The sequence below is a fragment of the Panthera leo genome, chromosome C1 (assembly GCF_018350215.1).
Source record: "Panthera leo isolate Ple1 chromosome C1, P.leo_Ple1_pat1.1, whole genome shotgun sequence".
Lineage (NCBI taxonomy): Eukaryota > Metazoa > Chordata > Mammalia > Carnivora > Felidae > Panthera > Panthera leo.
In genome coordinates, this window is record NC_056686.1 from 35,152,041 (window position 1) to 35,170,409 (window position 18,369).

Genomic DNA, 18,369 nt, shown 5'->3' on the forward strand with positions numbered 1-18,369 from the left:
CTTTCTACCAGCAACATTCTTTTCCACCACATGTAATGCCTCTGTATCACTAATGCATCAGTTTGACATGTAGGAAAGGTGTTGTGCTTTCTTCGAATCTACTGAGGTTGTAGAATCTGGGCCCACTGGAGTGAAGTTAGTACTGTCTGGTGATGGAACAGCTTGCTGGGGAGACTGCCTCTGTACCCGCCTATAGGGATAGCAGGACTCCTACTCCAGCAAATGTCTTATACTATTTCCCTTTCTAGGACCAAACATGACTGAGGTCCTCAAAACAGAACACTCTCTTTGCAATCAAGGAAACACTTCATCTTTTCTCAGAAAGGGAGAAAACAAAGGAGATGTACATTCTATCATCATCTCTTTCTCCTACAAGCAGTATGAAAAGTTAGAAAACTTTAAAACAAGAGGTTTCCGGCTCTCCTATATAAACAAAGTCCTTTTCCAAGATAACTTTGGTGTTTGTCCAATAGGACCTAGCCCCAATCTTTGGAAATTCAGTTAAAAAAAAAAAAAGATAGGGAGTATCATATTCTCATATTCAAAAGTGCTTGAAAATCTGAATTTAATTAGTTTTTACCCACCATCTCACTGAGGCCAGGAGGAGCACAATACCCCTGAGAGTCATAGGAATGGGGGCAAGAACATTTTTACTGCTCATTTATCCAGCCAGCTGCCCTATTACAACTATAAACCAAAGATCCTTAATCATTGGAGTGTAATTACAAGTTAGAAGAATGGAGGGGAAAAAAATCTGCCAACAACCAAAAATATAATCTAGTTCTAAGAAACTGGTGTTAATGGTGTTAATGACACCAGTGCTTACCCAAGGTCCCAAACTCAGCAGCTGTGAGGGAAAAATACATCACCATCTGCTTTCATTTTCACCTTACCTCTGGCTATTTCCTTCTTCTTTGCTCCCATCATGCCCAAACCTTGCTCTCTTTGGCAGAGACCACTAGGACGAGGCATTTACTAACAGTCTCCCATATGGAGCCATCAGCTAGTTCCCAGGAAGGTTAAAGAGAAAGCAGGAGAGTCTCCACCCTCTAGTTGTAATTAAGAAACGTATGACTAGCTGCTAAGAATTTAATGTCTAAGCTTGCCAACTCTAATATACAGGAAAGCATAAATATCAGTACTTGATGGATGCATAAATGAGCTAGGTCCTTTGTTTTACATAATAGATAATCACAATTGATCTTTCTGCATTCCAAAGGACACAATCGCTTTATTCTTTGGAGTCTTGTGAATTTAGCAGTGCAACACTGCTTAACTTTCTAGGTCTTTTACCTTAAATCTCTCCTGCATACTGCTGTCATGTTATCTTTCCAGAATCCTGAATTTGAATCATTTCCCTTCTCAAAAAATCTTTAATAATTCCCCAGTATTCAAGGCCCTCTGTTATTGTACCAACTTAACTTTCCAGCCTTATCTCCTAATATTCTCCAACAGGGACCCTCAATTTGGGCCAAACTGTCCCTAAACAAATCTTGCATACCCTGTCTCCAAGTATTTGTTCACAGCCTTCTTCGTACGCAGGATCCAGCTTCTTATGTCCTTTTCCATACCTGATCTGTATCCATCCTTCAAGGCCAAATTATTCTCTTACATTGTCCTGACCACCTCAGTCCTTAGAGACTGCTACCTTCTCTAAATTCTTAGAACACTGTTGGCCATAATTGTTCAGTATCTGATACTGTTTGCTACTGTTTGTTAGCCTTTTATATGCATAGTCTTATCTTCCACTGAGGCAAATAAATTCTTTCAGATGGTCTCCTGCCTCAGGGATCCCCTTAAATACCAAAATAGTGGTTTGACCAGAGAAGGAAACTTCATAAACATTTGTCAGTTGGAACAATGTGCTCCTGAAAAATAGAAAGGATGAGTAAATGGAAAAGGTCCAGCTCTGCCCCTAATTAGATAAATGATATGGAACAAATCCTTCTTCCTCTGGCTTTTAGCATCATTATCTGAAATACAGGTGACTGGACTAAATGACATTCTAGCTGCTACAGTCTATGATAGGATCTTACAAATAAGTTCATATTTTCAGAGCATTAAAAGATATTACTTAATTGTCATCTTATGGTGAACTTTTCTAAGATACAAGGAACCCCCCCCCCCCATTTCCTAAAATTTCATTTTGATACATGGACTCAAAAAAATTCATAACAAAACCCTTATTTTTTATATAAAGAATTCCAAATTCAATCAGCTATATCCTAAGAAACAAGCTGTGTTACAAGGTACCATCATAGCTACTCTGTAGAGAAAAAAAAAGAGTTCCAGTGGGGCTGGCAAACTACAGCCTGCCAGTTGGATGGCCCTAAGGTTTGTTTTTGTAGATAAAGTTTTCTTGGAACACTGCCATGCTTATTTGTTATATCTTAGGATGCTTTGTGCTAGAACAGCAGAGTTGAATAAACGCAACACCATATGGTCTGCAAAGTCTAAAATATTTACTATTTGCTCTTTACAGAAAAAGTCTGCCAATCCTTGTTTTATACCTCAACATTCATCAGAAAATACCAAAGCCCTTGATTACAGAAACTTAAATCACAGTTGGTCACTGGGTGATTTCCCATTCATTCAATTAAGAAATATTTATTGGGATTTCTTTCTTTTTTAAAATGTTTATTTCTTTATTTTGAGAGAGAGAGAGAGAGAGAGAGGGAGAGAGAGAACAAGCAAGCAGGGGAGTTGCAGAGAGAGGGAGAGAGAGGGATCCTAAGGAGACTCTGTGCTATCAGTGCAGAGCCCAATATGGGGCTGGAACCTATGAACTGTGAGATCATGACCTGAGGCGGAACCAAGAGTCAGACACTTAACTGACTGAACCACCCAGGAGCCCCTGGAATTTCTTATTTCTAACTGAATCTTCATTCAATTTCCTCATCTGTAAAATGGCATATAATAACGTCCACTTCATAGGGTTATTGTAAAGATTACATAAAGCCTTTAGCACAATGCCTGACATAAAATCTGAAAAATGACAGCAGCTATTATCATCATTATCACCACCACCACTACCACCATCTTCTTTCCTGATGTCCTAGGAAAGAAAAGCAGACTCTCTCTGATGGCCATGACCAACAGTGAAAGGAGAGAACCCTAGCCTCCCTTAGACTTCTTGACTTCATACTTGGGGAAGAGCTTTATTTTGATAGTACTCAGATTAACCACAAGAAGACAGGGAATGTTCTTTTGATACAAAATGGCAGTTGACTCCACAAGTCCTCTGACATCAGATATATCTAGAACTCAGTATCTTTGTCAGAGTGTATCAAGAAAATAAATCCGATTTTATTTTATGAATACCTCTCTTGATAAATTAGAGCTTGCCTGCAGCCCCAAACTTAAGCAACAACACTGTAAGACAATGTGAAATTAAATGATGCCACTGACTTATCACTACCTCCTAAATCAACCATCTATTCAAATTTGGTAACAAACTTTCTCACTTCTGAGAACTGTAATTTTTTAAAAATATGTTTATTTTTGAGAGAGACAGAGAGAGTGAGCTGGGGAGGGGCAGAGAGAGGGGGACAGAGGATCCAAAGTGGGCTTTGTGCTGACAGCAGCATTCCCAATGTGGGACTTGAACTCATGAACTGTGAGATCATGACCTGAGCCAAAGTTGGATGCTCAACTGAGTCACCCAGGTGCCCCGAGAACTGTAATTTTTAAAAAGCCTAAGAGCCTATACAGTTTTTTCTAAGTCAATCCAACAAGTGAATGGTGGGTGCCTACTTTTTTCTTTTTTATAGTGTTGGTCATACCTCTCTAATATGCATAGAAGTTGTCTGAGGAAACAAGTAGGTTTTATGTTTTTTTTGGGGGGGGAATCCTTCAAAATGCTGAAAAACAAAATGTAAATAATTCTTTGGTGGGAAAAAACAGATGATTTAAAATCAAGTGCCAACCTTTTGGGATGAGCACTGGGTGTTGTATGGAAACCAATTTGACAATAAATTTCATATATTAAAAAAAAATAATAAAATAAAAAAAATAAAAAAAAATAAAAAAAAATAAAATCAAGTGCCAATATCAATTGATAAATAATGGATATCTAAAATGTGATATATATCCATACAACAGAATACTGGTCAATAATAAAAAGGAATGAAGTACTGACAAAAGCTACAAGACAAGTAAACCCTGGAAACACTATGCTAAGTGTAAGAAGCCAGCCGTAAAAGGCCACATAAGATATGATTATATTTATGTGAAATGTCCAGAATAGGCAAATACATAGAGATATAAAGTAGATTAGTGTTGGTTGTCTAGGGTGGGAGGGGAGGATTAGAGAAAAATAGGGAATCACTTAATGGGTATTGGGTTTCCTACTGGGGTAGTAAAAATGCTGTAAAAATTGATTGTGGTGATGGTTGTACAACTCTGTGACTATATTAAAAACCACTGAATTATTCACTTTAAATGGGTGAATTGTATGTTGCATATTTATAGCTCAAAAAAACTGTTGTATTTTATTTTTTATTTATGTATTTTTTTAATGTTTATTTTTGAGAGTGGAGGAGGGGCAGAAAGAGAGGGAGACAGGATCTGAAGCAGGCTCTGTGCTGACAGCAGAGAGCCTGGTGCAGGGCTCGAACTCATGAACCGTGAGATCATGGCCTGAGCTAAAGTCGGATGTGTAACCAACTGAGTCACCTAGGCAGGCCAAAGCTGTTATATCTTAAAAAAGAAAAATCACACCTTAGCTTATATGTTACATGTCAAATTTATTCAATAAAAATAAAAATAAAAAAATAAATTTTTAAAAGGAAAAATCAAATGCTAAGACTTCCATCTTCCATCTAAGATTTATAGAGCTGGAAAGAGAGTTGCTCTCATCCTAACAAGAAAAAATTGAATAATCCATGAAATTGTAACTTTTCTTGAACTCATCACAGGCAGAACTCTAAGCAGCCAGAACTCTAAGGAAAGACAAAAGCCTCCAAGGAGAGAGGAAACATCAATGTCAGCTCACCTATAGTACAGCATAAAAGTTATAGGGCTGTCATGTAAGTGGGTAAGAAGGATTTAGCTAAATTCTCAATAAATTTCTACAGGTTGAATGTGAGCTAGCATAAGAGGATATCATCCCAGGAATCACAGACACATAAGGTATTTGCACCTATTTTTCTCAAATACATAAAACTGTATACTACAAAGAGTAAATTTTACTGCATATTAAATGATGCCTCAATGAAATGAACTTAAAAAAAAAAAATCAAGTGGAGTGCCTGGGTAGCTCAGTCGGTTAAGCATCCGACTTCGGCTCAGGTCATGATCTCACAGTTTGTGAGTTCGAGCCCCATGTCAGACTCTGTGCTGACACCTCAGAGCCTGGAACCTCCTACAGATTCTGTGTCTCCTTCTCTCTCTGCCCCTCCCCCACTCATTCTCTGTCTCTCTGTCTCAAAAATAAACACTAAAAAATAAATAAAATAAAAAAATCAAGAGCCAAGTAATTAGAAACAACCTCAATGCCCAACACTGGATATGGTTAGATAAATGATGGTATATATTCATATGACAGATAATTATATAGCTCTTGAAAACCATGTTAAAAAACTAAGAAGACTGTGATAGGATAATGGGCCCTCAAAGATGTCCACTTTGGAACCTGTGAAAGTATTATCTTACATGGCAAAAGGGACTCTGCAGGTGCAATTAAGGTTCTTGAGATGGGTAGGTTATCCTATATTATCCTGGTGGGTCCAATGTAATTACAAGGGTCTTTATGAGAAGGAGACAAATAGTTGACGAAGTACTTTTTAACTGATGTGCTATTTATTTAAGATTTTATTTTTAAGTAATCTCTATACCCTAACATGGAGCTTGAACCAACAATCTCAAGGTCAAGAGTTGCATGTTCTACTGACTGAGCCAGCCTGGTGCCCCTAATATGTCATTTAATTCTCCAGAATCACTTGGCCCAGAGGGTCAAATGCCAGCCATATCATTGGGTCTGACTGCAACACCACAAATCTAGCGGGCTGCCATTTGAATACTCTAGGGTATATTTGCCTCTGTAAACAGGTCTACAATGCTTTTTTTGTTTTGTTTTGTTTGTTTTTTTTATGTCTACAATGTTAGACAGATGCTGCCTACCCTAGCTGGGGCCCTCTCCTTGTGATATGGACATGGCCTGCAGCCCCTGAAAAATGAGAATCAGAGCTCCAAGCAGCAGTTTCTAGTGTTTGGTCTACTTTCATTATGCTTCCACTTACTCCTGGGGTGCTGGAAAATTCCTTTAGACTCTGACAGACCAAATGATTATCTCTTTATCAAATATTTATAGAGAAAAGAGCAATACTATTAGGCCACAAACTAGTAAGCCGAACAGGAATAGGTTTTCAGCATTACATTACCATCAAACAACAAGCTTTTTAAAAATGCCCGTTCTATGCCAGACCAATTAAAGAAGAATCACTAGCAGTGGGGCTCAGCCATCAGCATTTAAAAAATACTCCCCAGAGTTGAGAACTATTGGTCTTATGAAAAGGGCAGACAAGAAATCAATGCTTACAGCAGTGAAGCTGGAAAAACTCTGATTGAATGGGCATATATTTTTTGGTACATGCTCAGTCAGGAGTTTTAAGAGGCATACATGTTATTACTTAACATTCAACATAGTTTTTATTTTCTTTTAAAAGTTTGTTTGTTTATTTATTTAGAAAGCGAGCGCACACACGTGCACAAGTCAGGAAGGCAATGAGAGAGGGAGAGAGAGAGAATCCCAAGTAGGCTCCACACCACCAGTGCAGAGCCCGATGCAGGGCTTGAACCCACAAGCCGCGAGATCATGACCTGAGCAGAAGTCAGACACTTAACTGACTGAGCCACCCAGGTACCCTGCATCATAGTTTTTATACATGCACACGTCAATGCATAGGGCTTCCTTCCTGAGAAAGAAAACAATTTAATCATCCAGGCAGTTTAATTCTACAACTGCAAAAAGGATCACCCCGAGGGAGAGAAAGTTTGCTTTATCAGGCAGTAGCAAACCATGGGGAAAACGATTATTCTGTGTTCAAGGCTGAATTCTTGAGAAGTGAGATGAGATAGTATTTGGGGTGCAAGATGCTTATTAGGGATCAATACCCATGAAGGGAAGAGGAGGAAGCAAGACTGGGCAGAGGAAAAACTGAACCAAGATGGAGGTTGTACAAAGCCTCAGCCAACACAGCAGGGAGTTGTGAAGTACTGCCTGTCAGAGTGACCAGGCCTTTATATCCATCCCTCATTTACTCTTGCTGCCCCAGCAGGGTATGACCTCAATGTGGCTCTTTACAGATGAGGTAGATCCTGAAGTCTGTGATGACTAGAGGCTGTCTGCTAATTACGCTTCCTATAGATGAGCAGCAAGTCCTTCCTTGAAGGGGGACCTAAGCATTTTACCTGTATGTCTATCATATGGCACTATAACAATGAACACTGTGGGTCAAGAGGTGGTTCCTTTTCTTAAGAATCCATTCTAACCTAGGCCTCTCTCCCTGGAAGCACAAAAAAGAAAAATTATGAGGCTATTTGTTGCCAATGTTTAAACAACAAAAACCCTTGAAGTTTAGTAAGACCACAGGATGACTGCCCATTTCCTTGATGTTTTGGATTGAGCTGATGATTTGTCCAAGATCTTAGCAAAGGCATTCAGCTAAGACAGGATACATACCATATACATAGCCACATGACTTTCCCTACTTCCAGGATATGTGGGGAGCAAACTGAGGCTGAAAGGAAAGGAACTGTGCCATATAAGCACATTTCCCCCCTTTGAGATGTCTTTCAACTTCATTATTTCTTAAAAACAAAGCCTAGAGATTTAGAATTTTATTGGTCATCTATGTTATATAACAAATTACTTCAAACTCAGAGGCTTAAAAAAACAATTATCTCACAGTTTTTGGAATCCAGGAGTGGGTTAGTGGTTCTGACTCAGGTTCTCTCATGAGGTTGCAGTCACACTGCTGGCCAAGAGCTGCAGTCATCTCGAGGCTGACTGGAGGAGAATCTGCTTTCGACATGGCTGTTGACAAGTCTCAGAGTATCTCTTCCAAGCTCATTAACGTGGTTACTGGCAGACCTGTTCCTCATGACATGGACTTCTCCATAGCCTGCCTGAATGTCCTTATGACATGGCAGCTAGTTGTCAAGAACTTTTTTCATCCCCCAAGAAGGGCCCATAGGTGCCATATCTATAAGTCCTTTCATGTTTGAGAATGTCTTCCTATCGCTTTTAAATATAAAAGATATCTTTATTGTTTACAATATTCTCAAGTTCCACTTTCTTTCCCTGAGAACTCTGCACATATGGTTCCTCTGGTATTTAATGTTGTGATGAACTTGGAAGTAAGCTTAATTTTTCTCTCATGTAAGTGATAAGCTTTTTGTCTTTGATGCTTGAAGAATTTTTTCTTTATCCCTAAAGTTTAACAGGTTTACTAGGATACATCTGGCCAAATTATCTTAGAACACACTACACTCTTAAAATTTGCAGATTTTTTTTTTTTTTTTTTTTTTTTGAGAGAGACATAGACAGCACAAACAGGGAGAGGGGCAGAGAGAGAGAGGGAGAATCCCAAGTAGACTCCATGCAGTCAATGCAGAGCCTAATGTGGGGCTCAAACTTACGAAACCGTGAGATCATGACCTGAGCCAAAATCAAGAGTCAGATGCTTAACTGACTGAGCCACACAGGCACCCTAAATTTGCAGATTCTTAAGATTTGTAAATTTTTACTTGATTCAAGAAATTTTATTATATTTTCTCTTGTTTTTAATTAAAAAATTGAAATTATGTATGAACATAAAGAGGTAAGCAGTTTCTCAAGGCTTACAAGGAAAAATTTCAGTCCTCTATTCCTTCTCCTACCCCATTTTCTATTCCCCAGAAGCACCCACTTTCAATTCTTTTAGTGGATCCATTTAGTATTTATACCTGTATTTCTAATAACATTTTAATATTGAGATTTCTTAAAAACATTTTTTTAATCTTTACTATTTTTAAAAAAAATTTTTTTTTAACGTTTATTTATTTTTGAGACAGAGAGAGACAGAGCATGAACGGGGGAGGGTCAGAGAGAGAGGGAGACACAAAATCTGAAACAGGCTCCAGGCTCCGAGCCGTCAGCACAGAGCCTGACACGGGGCTTGAACTCATGGACCGTGAGATCATGACCTGAGCCGAAGTCGGACGCTTAACCGACTGAGCCACCCAGGCGCTCCTTTAATCTTTATTTTTGAGAGAGAGAGAGAGAGAGAGAGAGAGACAGACAGACAGACAGACAGACAGACTGTGAGTGGAGGAGGAACACAGAGAGAGGGAGACAAAGAATCTGAAGCAGGCTCCAGGCTCTGAGCTGTCCGCACAGAGCCTGACGCGTGGCTCGAACTCATGAACTGTGAGTTCCTAACCTGAGCCCAAGTCAGAAGCTTAACTAACTGAGCCACCCAGGTGTCCCATTTCCCATTTCAGACATCATCTGTTGACTTCCCAGTATGGAAGATGAGGATTTAGGTTTCTTTCATCACCAGCTCTGCCCCTACCAACATACAGCTATACTTCTGTACCTTTTACCTTCCCAATATAATTTTACAATTTTGGTTAGTTCAATAATCAAAGTTTAAGTTATCACCACTGCAGCTTTAGGTATTAGCTATTAACTATTAAGAAGGAAGTTTATCTCTCTTGTCTTCCCTCGTCTCCAACACACTAACCCTCCCTCTCATCATTCCAAAGTAATTATATCATAATTTTGGTTAGATCAAGTTAGTGATTACATTACTATGCAAATATAAACATTAGTTACAGCTGAGACATTCAGTAACTAACGATTAATGTTTTTCCTGCATATTTTTGCTTGCCTTGGCATTATTGTCTCTCATTTCTTGGTTTTCCAGATATTTATCAATAATTCAACCCCAACCTAATCACCAAGTACTCAAAATCCTCTCAAAATGTTGAGACACATCAACTCTTCTGCCATTTTCATCAGAAGAAATATGATCATCTTGAAGAAATTATTCCCAAAGCTTTCTGACCTATTCTAATCTGGTCTGGTTGCCATTTACACTGGGGGCTCAGATGTTATCCTGGAATCTCCCTTTATCATCATCCTAGGGATTCTTTTTCCTATATCCTATGTCCTTCTCTTTTCTTAGTTTATGCCAGGGTTTTGGTGTTATATATTCTCTAGCAGCTTTCTGAAAACAGATACATGGAAAGCAAATGTCTGTAAAATTCTTATTCTACTCTCACACCTGATTGACAGTTTGACTACATACAGATTTAAGAATTTTGAAAGCTGTCCTCTGTTTTAGTTTCTAGTGCTGCTGTTAAACGTTCAAAGCTGTTTTAATTCCTTTACATGTGACATCCCCCCTCCTATCTGGAAGCTTGCTGGATCTTTTCTGTGATGTCAGTGTTATAGCATTTCATAATGACAATCTTGGTACGTTTCTTTTCATGCATTTTGCTGGACACTGTTTCCTTTTAGTCTAGAAACCCAGCCCCTTTCATTCTGAGAAATGTTTTTTACATTACTTCATTGATAAAATCTTTCCCCTTCATTTTCTGTTTTCTCTTTCTGGAACTCCAAATATTCAAATGTTCTTGGTTGCTCCTTTAATTTACTTACCATTTCTTTATTTTTCATCAATATGTTGTTTTATTCTACTTTGTGAAACATTTTTCAAAATTGAGTTTTTCATCTTGTTCTCTAAATGCTCCCTTTATTCTTTTTTTTTTTTTAAGTTTATTTATTTTGGGGGGAGGGCAGGGCAGAGAGAGAAAATCCCAAGCGGGCGTCACACTGTCAGCGCAGAGCCTGATGTGGGGCTCGAACTCACAAATATGAGATCATAACCTGAGCTGAAATCAAGAGTTGGACGCTTAACCGACTGACCCACCCATGTGCTCCTAAATGTTCCCCTTGAAAAAATCATTTTGAATATAGGTGACCACAATGTTATGTTAGTTTCATGTGCACAATATAGTGATTCAACATCTCTATATGATATGCTATTCTCATCACAAGAGTGTGGCTACCATCTGTCACAATAGAATACTATTACAATACCATTGATTATATTCCCCAAGCCATGCCCTTTATTCCTGTGACTTATTCAGTCCATTAACTGGAAGCCTGTATCTCCCACTCCCTTTCATCCATTTTGCCCATTCCCTCACTTTTCTTCTCTCTGGCAACCATCAGTTTGTTCTATGTATTTATAGGTCTGATTCTGCTTTTTGTTTGCTTATTCATTTGTTGTTTTTTTGATTCCACACGTGAGTGAAATCATATGGTATTTGTCTTTCTCAGTCTGACTTATTTCACTTAGCATAATACCCTCTAGGTCCATTCATGTCACACATGGCAACATCTCGCCTTTTTTATAGCTGTGTAATATTCCATGGTGTGTGTGTGTGTGTGTGTGTGTGTGTGTGTGTGTTTGTGTGTGTACAGAATTTCTTTATCCATTGATCTCTCGATGGACACCTAGGTTTCTTCTATATTTTGGCTACTATAAACAATGCTGCAGTAAACACAGGGGTATATATATCTTTTCAAATTAGTGTTTTCATTTTCTTTGGATAAATACTCAATAGTGGAATTATTGGATCATATGATATTTTTAATTTTTTTGAGGAACTTCTGTACTGTTTTCCACAATGGCTACACCAATTTACATCCCCACCAATAATGGATGAGGGTTCCTTTTTCTCCACATCCTCACCAACACTTGTTTCTTGTCTTTTTTTTATTTTAGCCATTCTCACAGATATGAAGTGGTATCTCACTGTGGTTTTGATTTGCATTTTCCTTATCATTGGTGATGCTGAACATCTTTTCATGTGTCTGTTGGCTATCTGTATGTCTTCCTTGGAAAAATGTCTATTCGGGTCCTCTTCCTCTATCTATCTATGTAAATAAATGTGTTATTTTATTTTTCAGAGAGAGAGAGAGCGAGCACGAGTGGGGGAGGGACAGAGAGGGAGAATCTGAAGCAGGCTCCAGTCTCTAAGCTATCAGCACAGAGCCCGATGTGGGGCTCGAACACATGAACCATGAGATCATGACCTCAGCTGAAATTGGAGGCTTAACTGACTGAGCCACCCAGGCACCCCAAATCAGATTTTTTTTTTTTTTTGGTATTGAGTCATATAAGTTCTTTATATATTTTGGATATCAACCTCTTATGTAATATTGTTTGCAAATACCTTCTCCAATTCAGTGGGTTGCCTTTTTGTTTTGTTGATAGTTTCCTTCATTGTGCAAAAGTTTTTTATTTTAATGTAGTCCCAATAGTTTATTTTTGCTTTTGTTTCCCTTGCCTTAGAAGACAGATATAGAAAAATGGTGCTAAGGCCAATGTCAGAGAAATTACTACCTGTGTTCTCTTCTAGAAATTTTATGGTTTCAGGTTTCATATTTAGGTCTTTAATCCATTTTGAGTTTATTTTTGTGTATGGTGTTAGCAAGTGGTCCAGTTTCATTCTTTTGTATGCAGCTGTCCAGTTTTCTTAGCACCAGTTTTTGAAGAGACGGTCTTTTGCCCATTGTATATTCTTGCCTCCTCTGTCATAGATTAATTGACCATATAAACCATGTTCTTATTTCTGGGCTATTTTGTTCCATTGATCTATGTTTCTATTTTTGTGCCACTAAATGCTCACTTTTTAATACAGAATTCTGCTTTTGGGGGCATGATTACAGTATTCTTATCTCTCAGTGAGGGCAAGGATTTTGGTGTGTTTTGTTCACTGCAGTATTCCTAGCTCCCAGAATAGTGGTACTTGGATGGTCAAATATTAATAAATCTTTCTGAGTAATGTTATCTCTTTTGAAGTTTTCTTCTCTCTAAAAAATTTGTTTATTTATTTTAATTTTTAAAAGTTTATTTATTTATTTATTTTGAAAGAGAGAGTGCAAGCAGGGAAAGGGCAGAGAGAGAGAGAGAGAGAGAGAATCCCAAGCAGACTCTGCACTGTTAGCCCAGAGCCCGATGCAGGACTCAAACTCATGAACTGCAAGATCATGACATGAGCTGAAATCAAGAGTTGGACACTTAACCTACTGAGTCAGGCATCCTCTCTCTCTCTATCCATCTCTCTATATATTTATGAAAGAGAGAGAGAGAGAGAGAGAGAGAGAGAGAGAGAGAGAGCGCACACATGCAAGAGAGCAGCACCAGTGGGGGAGAGGAACAATGGGAGAGAGAGAATCCCACGTAGGCTCCATGTCCATAACCTTGGCATCACGACCTGAGCAGAAATCAAGAGTCAGACGCTCAGCTAACTGAGCCACCAAGGCTCCCCATTTCTGAAGATTTCTGTTGGTCTTTTTTTCTGCTAACTTATTGTGCTTTTTTCCCTGTTTATTTGTTCTGGCCTCTAGATCTCATAATCCCTGTTTCTTTTTGTCTAAATTTAAGAGTGGCACACACACAAAAATCTCATTGTGAGCATTGAACACGTGGTGGGCTTTGTCAACTTTGAAATTCAGTGTAGGATGATCCAAGAAGTGGGTTTTCTGTTGGGAAATCCCTGATGTCTGCATCTTTTAGGGCTCCTCTCGGAAAGTCTGCTACCATAGAGAAGAATCTTCTAATGCCCTTGCTTGACAGGTGCAAGCCTGGCTGCTAGTATTTAGAAGCTAAGTGGGAGACAGAAGCTGAAGACCTCAGGACATACACTTCCTACTCATTTTTTTGCAACATATCTCCATCCTCATTTATGCCTAGTGCCCCAATCCAGAGATCTTCTATTTTACCCTCTTCTGGGAATAAATTTCCAGTCTCTTGCTAGGGTTGTGAGGTTTGGGGGAGGTAATCTGAGGATCGATCTACAATTTGGACACATTTTCAAGTAATCCTGTAGCTTTACTTGTAGATCTATTTGGTGCTGTTGAATCTTGACTCTTTAAAGAGTTTCATAGGGTAAATCAGTTTGCAGCTCAGCTTTCTCAGGTATGTTAAAATGTCCTGCTTTCCTGCTTCCAAATTGTTGACGTTGCTCTTTCCTTTTCCATCTTCTTTAGTCTTCTGAATTTACATCTCTCTAAAATCCATGTATTGCTGTTTTAGTGGGACTTCAGAAGTCATCAGCCCTTCTAATTTTATGTTAAAATCCTCAAATAAAATTACTTTACCAAGAAGTCCTTATATCTTTGAATACATCTTTTGGTCCATGTTTAGTTCTGTATTTCAGAGACATTAGTTTATTGTCATCTTTATCTTTTATTCCTATCAGATTCTCTATAATTTTTAATCATTTTTGTTGAAATTACTGAATACCTCAAACCTTTCTTTTATGTCAATAATTTGATTTTCAATGGTATCTGTTCTGTCCTTTGCTATTTTGTCTTCAATTTATTTTCTTAGTTCTAAAATATCCTCTTTTATCTCATTTTGTTTTACCATCTCATCACTGAACTTTTATTTATTAAATTCACATTTTGATGAATTGTTTTACAGTTGTAAGAAATTCTATGCAATGAGTTATGTTGTCAGGATACTTTTTTTGTCTCTTTTAGAACATTTTTCTTGCTTTTATTTTGTTTGCTGTATGTTTGCCCAGTTGACATACCAGTTCTTTTGGTCTTGTTCATGCTTGATTTATTTGTCTTGGTATGATATGGGTGAGTTCTTATCTTTCATCCTCCTGTACCTGAGACCAACTACCACATGAGTGGCGGTTATTTTTTTCCTTTCTTTTTTTTTTTCTTTTTACTGAAGTATAGTTGATACACAACGTTACATTAGTTTCATATGTACAATACAGTGATTTGACAACTCTATACTGTTAATGCTCACCTCAAGTGTAGCTACCATCTGTCACCATACAACACTATAATACCATTGGCTATATTCTCTATGTCGAACCTTTCATCCCTGTGACTTATTCATCCCATAATTAGAAACCAGTACTTCCTACTCTCCTTCACCTCTTTGTACTCACCCCCTACTCCCCTTCCCTGTGGCAACCACCAGTTTGTTCTCTTTATTTATGGGCCTGTTTCTGCTTTTATTTTAATTTTCATATTAAAAAAAAAGATTTTATTAAAGAATTTTTTTAATGTTTATTTTTGAGAGAGAGAGAGAGAGAGAGAGAAAGAGAGCACATGCGAGTTGGGGAGGGGCGAGAGGGGGGACAGAGGATGTGAAGCGGGCTCTGAGCTGAGAGCAGATGTGGGGCTCGAACTCATGAACCGTGAGATCATGACCTGAGCTGAAGTTGGACACTTAACTGACTGAACTGCCCAGGCGCCCCCAAAATATTTTATTTTGAAGTAATCTCTATACTCAATGTGGGGCTCAAACTCACAACCTCCGGATCAAGAGTTGCATGCTCCAACTGAGCCAGCCAGGTGCCCCTATTTCTGATTTAAAAAAAAAAAAAAAAAAAAAGTGAAATCATATATATGGTTATTTACCTTTCTCTGACTTATTCCACTTAGCATAATACCTTCTAGGTCCATCCTCATGTTGCAAATGGCAAGATCTCATTGTTATGGCTGAGTAATATTTCATTGTATATATTACCACATCTTCTTTATTCATTCATCCATCAATGTATTGATGGAGACAGGTTGCTTCCATATCTTGGCTACTGTAAATAATGCTGTAATAAACATACGAATGCACATATCTTTTCAAATTACTATTTTTGGTTTCTTTGGGTAAATACCCAGTAGTGCTGGTTATTTTATATTCTGTGTACTTTTCTATGGCTTCAGGGAATGATGGGAGGCAGAGGGATAGAAGGAGCAGAAGGAACAGAGCTAAAGTACTACAGAATCTTTGTTAAAACATTCTTCTTGGGGGGCCTGGGTGGTTCAGTTGATAAAGTGTCCAACTCTTGACTTCGGCACAGGTCACGATCTCATGGTTCGTGAGTTTGAGCCCCATGTTGTGCTCTGTGCTGGTAGTGCAGAGTCTGCTTGGGATTCTGTCTCCTGCTCTCTTTCTCTGCCCCTCCTCTCCTTGTTCTCTATATCTCTCTCGAAATAAGTAAAATAATCTTTAAAAAAACACATTTTTCTTTCCTGAGATTCTGTTAAAGATTCTTCTTTCAGTCCACATAATTAAGGGTTATATTCCATTCCTAAAGAGGGATAGTCTCCAGCTTCATATTACTTCACTTATTCATTTTTATGCTTGATCTTTCATTTCTGTTAAAGAGTCAGCCTCATTGTTCATTTTCCCTGCTTCATCATTTACTTGCAAGTAGTTGTTCCTGCTACTTCTCGGTCAGAAGAAGATAAAAGTACTTAAAAAAGAAGATAAAATGTGCTTGGTTTGGTTCTTTCCAGCTTTGGAGCTTTTAGTGGGAATTTGCAGGATTTCATTAACACATCAGTATGGCTTCTGGGGAGGAGTGATAGGGTGTTGGGACCCACCTTTATTCCTTTCTATTCTTCATCAGAATCTTGTCTCTTTCCTTGACCTTCAATTTTTAAACTTTATTATATTTAATTATCCTACTTTGTCGCTGTTGAAATTTCTGCCAGTTTTATTCCCCATAGCAGCCCTATTATTATTAAACACATTTTTATAGATAAGACAACAAAGGCGCTAATATAGAACTCTAATACATTGGGTTAACTGGGCTAGCTGAAGCTAGAATTTAATTTCATTTTCATTAAAATATATAGTTTGAAATATGTTTCCTACCTCTGTTGTCCTGGATGGCAAAATCAATGACATTTTTCTTTCCCAATTTACTCCTCTCACATTCATTTTGTTCAGGGTCCAAACATGTTTTTGTTTGTTTTGTTTTGTTTTTTAACAGCAAAAATGGGTTTAGTCAAGAATAACAGAGATTTACAATCTGGGACAAGCAGGCTATGGCAAAACTACAGACAAGTCCAACCCAGGCTCCAAACAGTTTTTAAACATTCCTATGTACTGGTATGAGGCAGTAAAGCTCTGAGTATGGTGGCTTCTGATGAAAAAGTCCATGCTGGGTAAGCACTCAATAAATGCTATTTAAAGAAAATGTGCCTGGTTTGCTTATTTGTAGCCATTACGATGGCTACTATCAAAAAACAGAAAATAACAAGTGTTGGTGAGGATGTAGAGAAATTGGAACCTTTGTGCAATTGTAAAATGGTACAGCCACTATGGAAAATAGTATGGAGGTTTCTCTAAAAATTAAAACTAGAACTATCATATAATCTAGCAATCCCACTTCTGGGTGTATATCCAGAAGAATTCAAAGCAGGATGTCAAAGGGATATGTGCACACATGTTCACTGCAGCATTATTCACAATAGTCAAGAGGTGGAAGCAAACCAAATGTCCATGGACAAATGAATACATTTTAAAAATGTGGCATATACACACAATGGAATATTATACAGCCTTAAAAAAAGAAGGAAATTCTTTTTTTTTTTATTTATTTTTGGGACAGAGAGAGACAGAGCATGAACGGGGGAGGGGCAGAGAGAGAGGGAGACACAGAATCGGAAACAGGCTCCAGGCTCCGAGCCATCAGCCCAGAGCCTGACGCGGGGCTCGAACTCACGGACCGCGAGATCGTGACCTGGCTGAAGTCGGACGCTTAACCGACTGCGCCACCCAGGCGCCCCAAAAAAGAAGGAAATTCTGACACATGCTTACAACATGAAGGAACCCTGAGGATATTATACTAAGTGAAATAAGCCAGCTGACAAAACATAAGTACTATATAATTCCACTTATCTGAGGTATCTAAAGTAGTCAAGTTCATAGGAACAGAAAGTCAAATGGTGATTACCTGGAGCTGGGGGACAGGAAAAAGAGAAGAGCTGTTGTTTAATGGATATGGAACTTCAGATTTGCAAGATGAAAAAGTTTTAGAGATCTGTTTCATAACAATGTGAATATGTTTAACATTACTAAACCATATGCTTAAAAGTGGTTAAAATGTGTGTTTACCACAATTAAAAAAAAGAAAAAGAAGGTCTATAACACTGTTAGAAAGACAGTCCAGTTCCCTGTTCTCCCCACAGCTGCTGTGCAGGATTTGACTCTACCTTGGCAAGAAAAAAACACAGGGAAAAGCTAAGCTTATGTGGGGAAGAAAAGCCTTCATCCTATCTCATGGGAAAATAGTCACATACTTTTGTCAATTTCACACAGTATAATCTCGCTTTCATTCCCTCTTTCCCATCCACTGGGTGGTTTTATTTTGTTTTAAGACAAGGAGAATTGCCAGAAAGAAAAACCCTAGGGCTTACTTTTGCAGGATGGATCCCTTAATGACCAGCTCTTCATCCAAGTCTGCTTCATTAGCCATGAAGAGCAGCCTCTTTCCTGTGCTGTCCACTCCAATGAAGTCACGCTGCTCCACTGAATCATACAAAAGAAAGAAAATCAA

The 18,369-nt window shown here is 38.3% G+C and overlaps 1 protein-coding gene across 4 annotated transcripts in view; it reads right to left on the reverse strand.

Annotated features, from left to right (window-relative positions):
- Positions 1-18,369, reverse strand: part of EIF2B3 (eukaryotic translation initiation factor 2B subunit gamma) — a 132,857-nt gene that overhangs the window by 54,205 nt on the left and 60,283 nt on the right. For all 4 annotated transcript variants that reach the window (XM_042950875.1, XM_042950876.1, XM_042950877.1 and 1 more), the window contains exon 5: positions 18,230-18,341. In XM_042950875.1, coding sequence (XP_042806809.1) covers positions 18,230-18,341 — 112 coding nt within the window. The remainder of the gene's footprint in view (positions 1-18,229; positions 18,342-18,369) is intronic.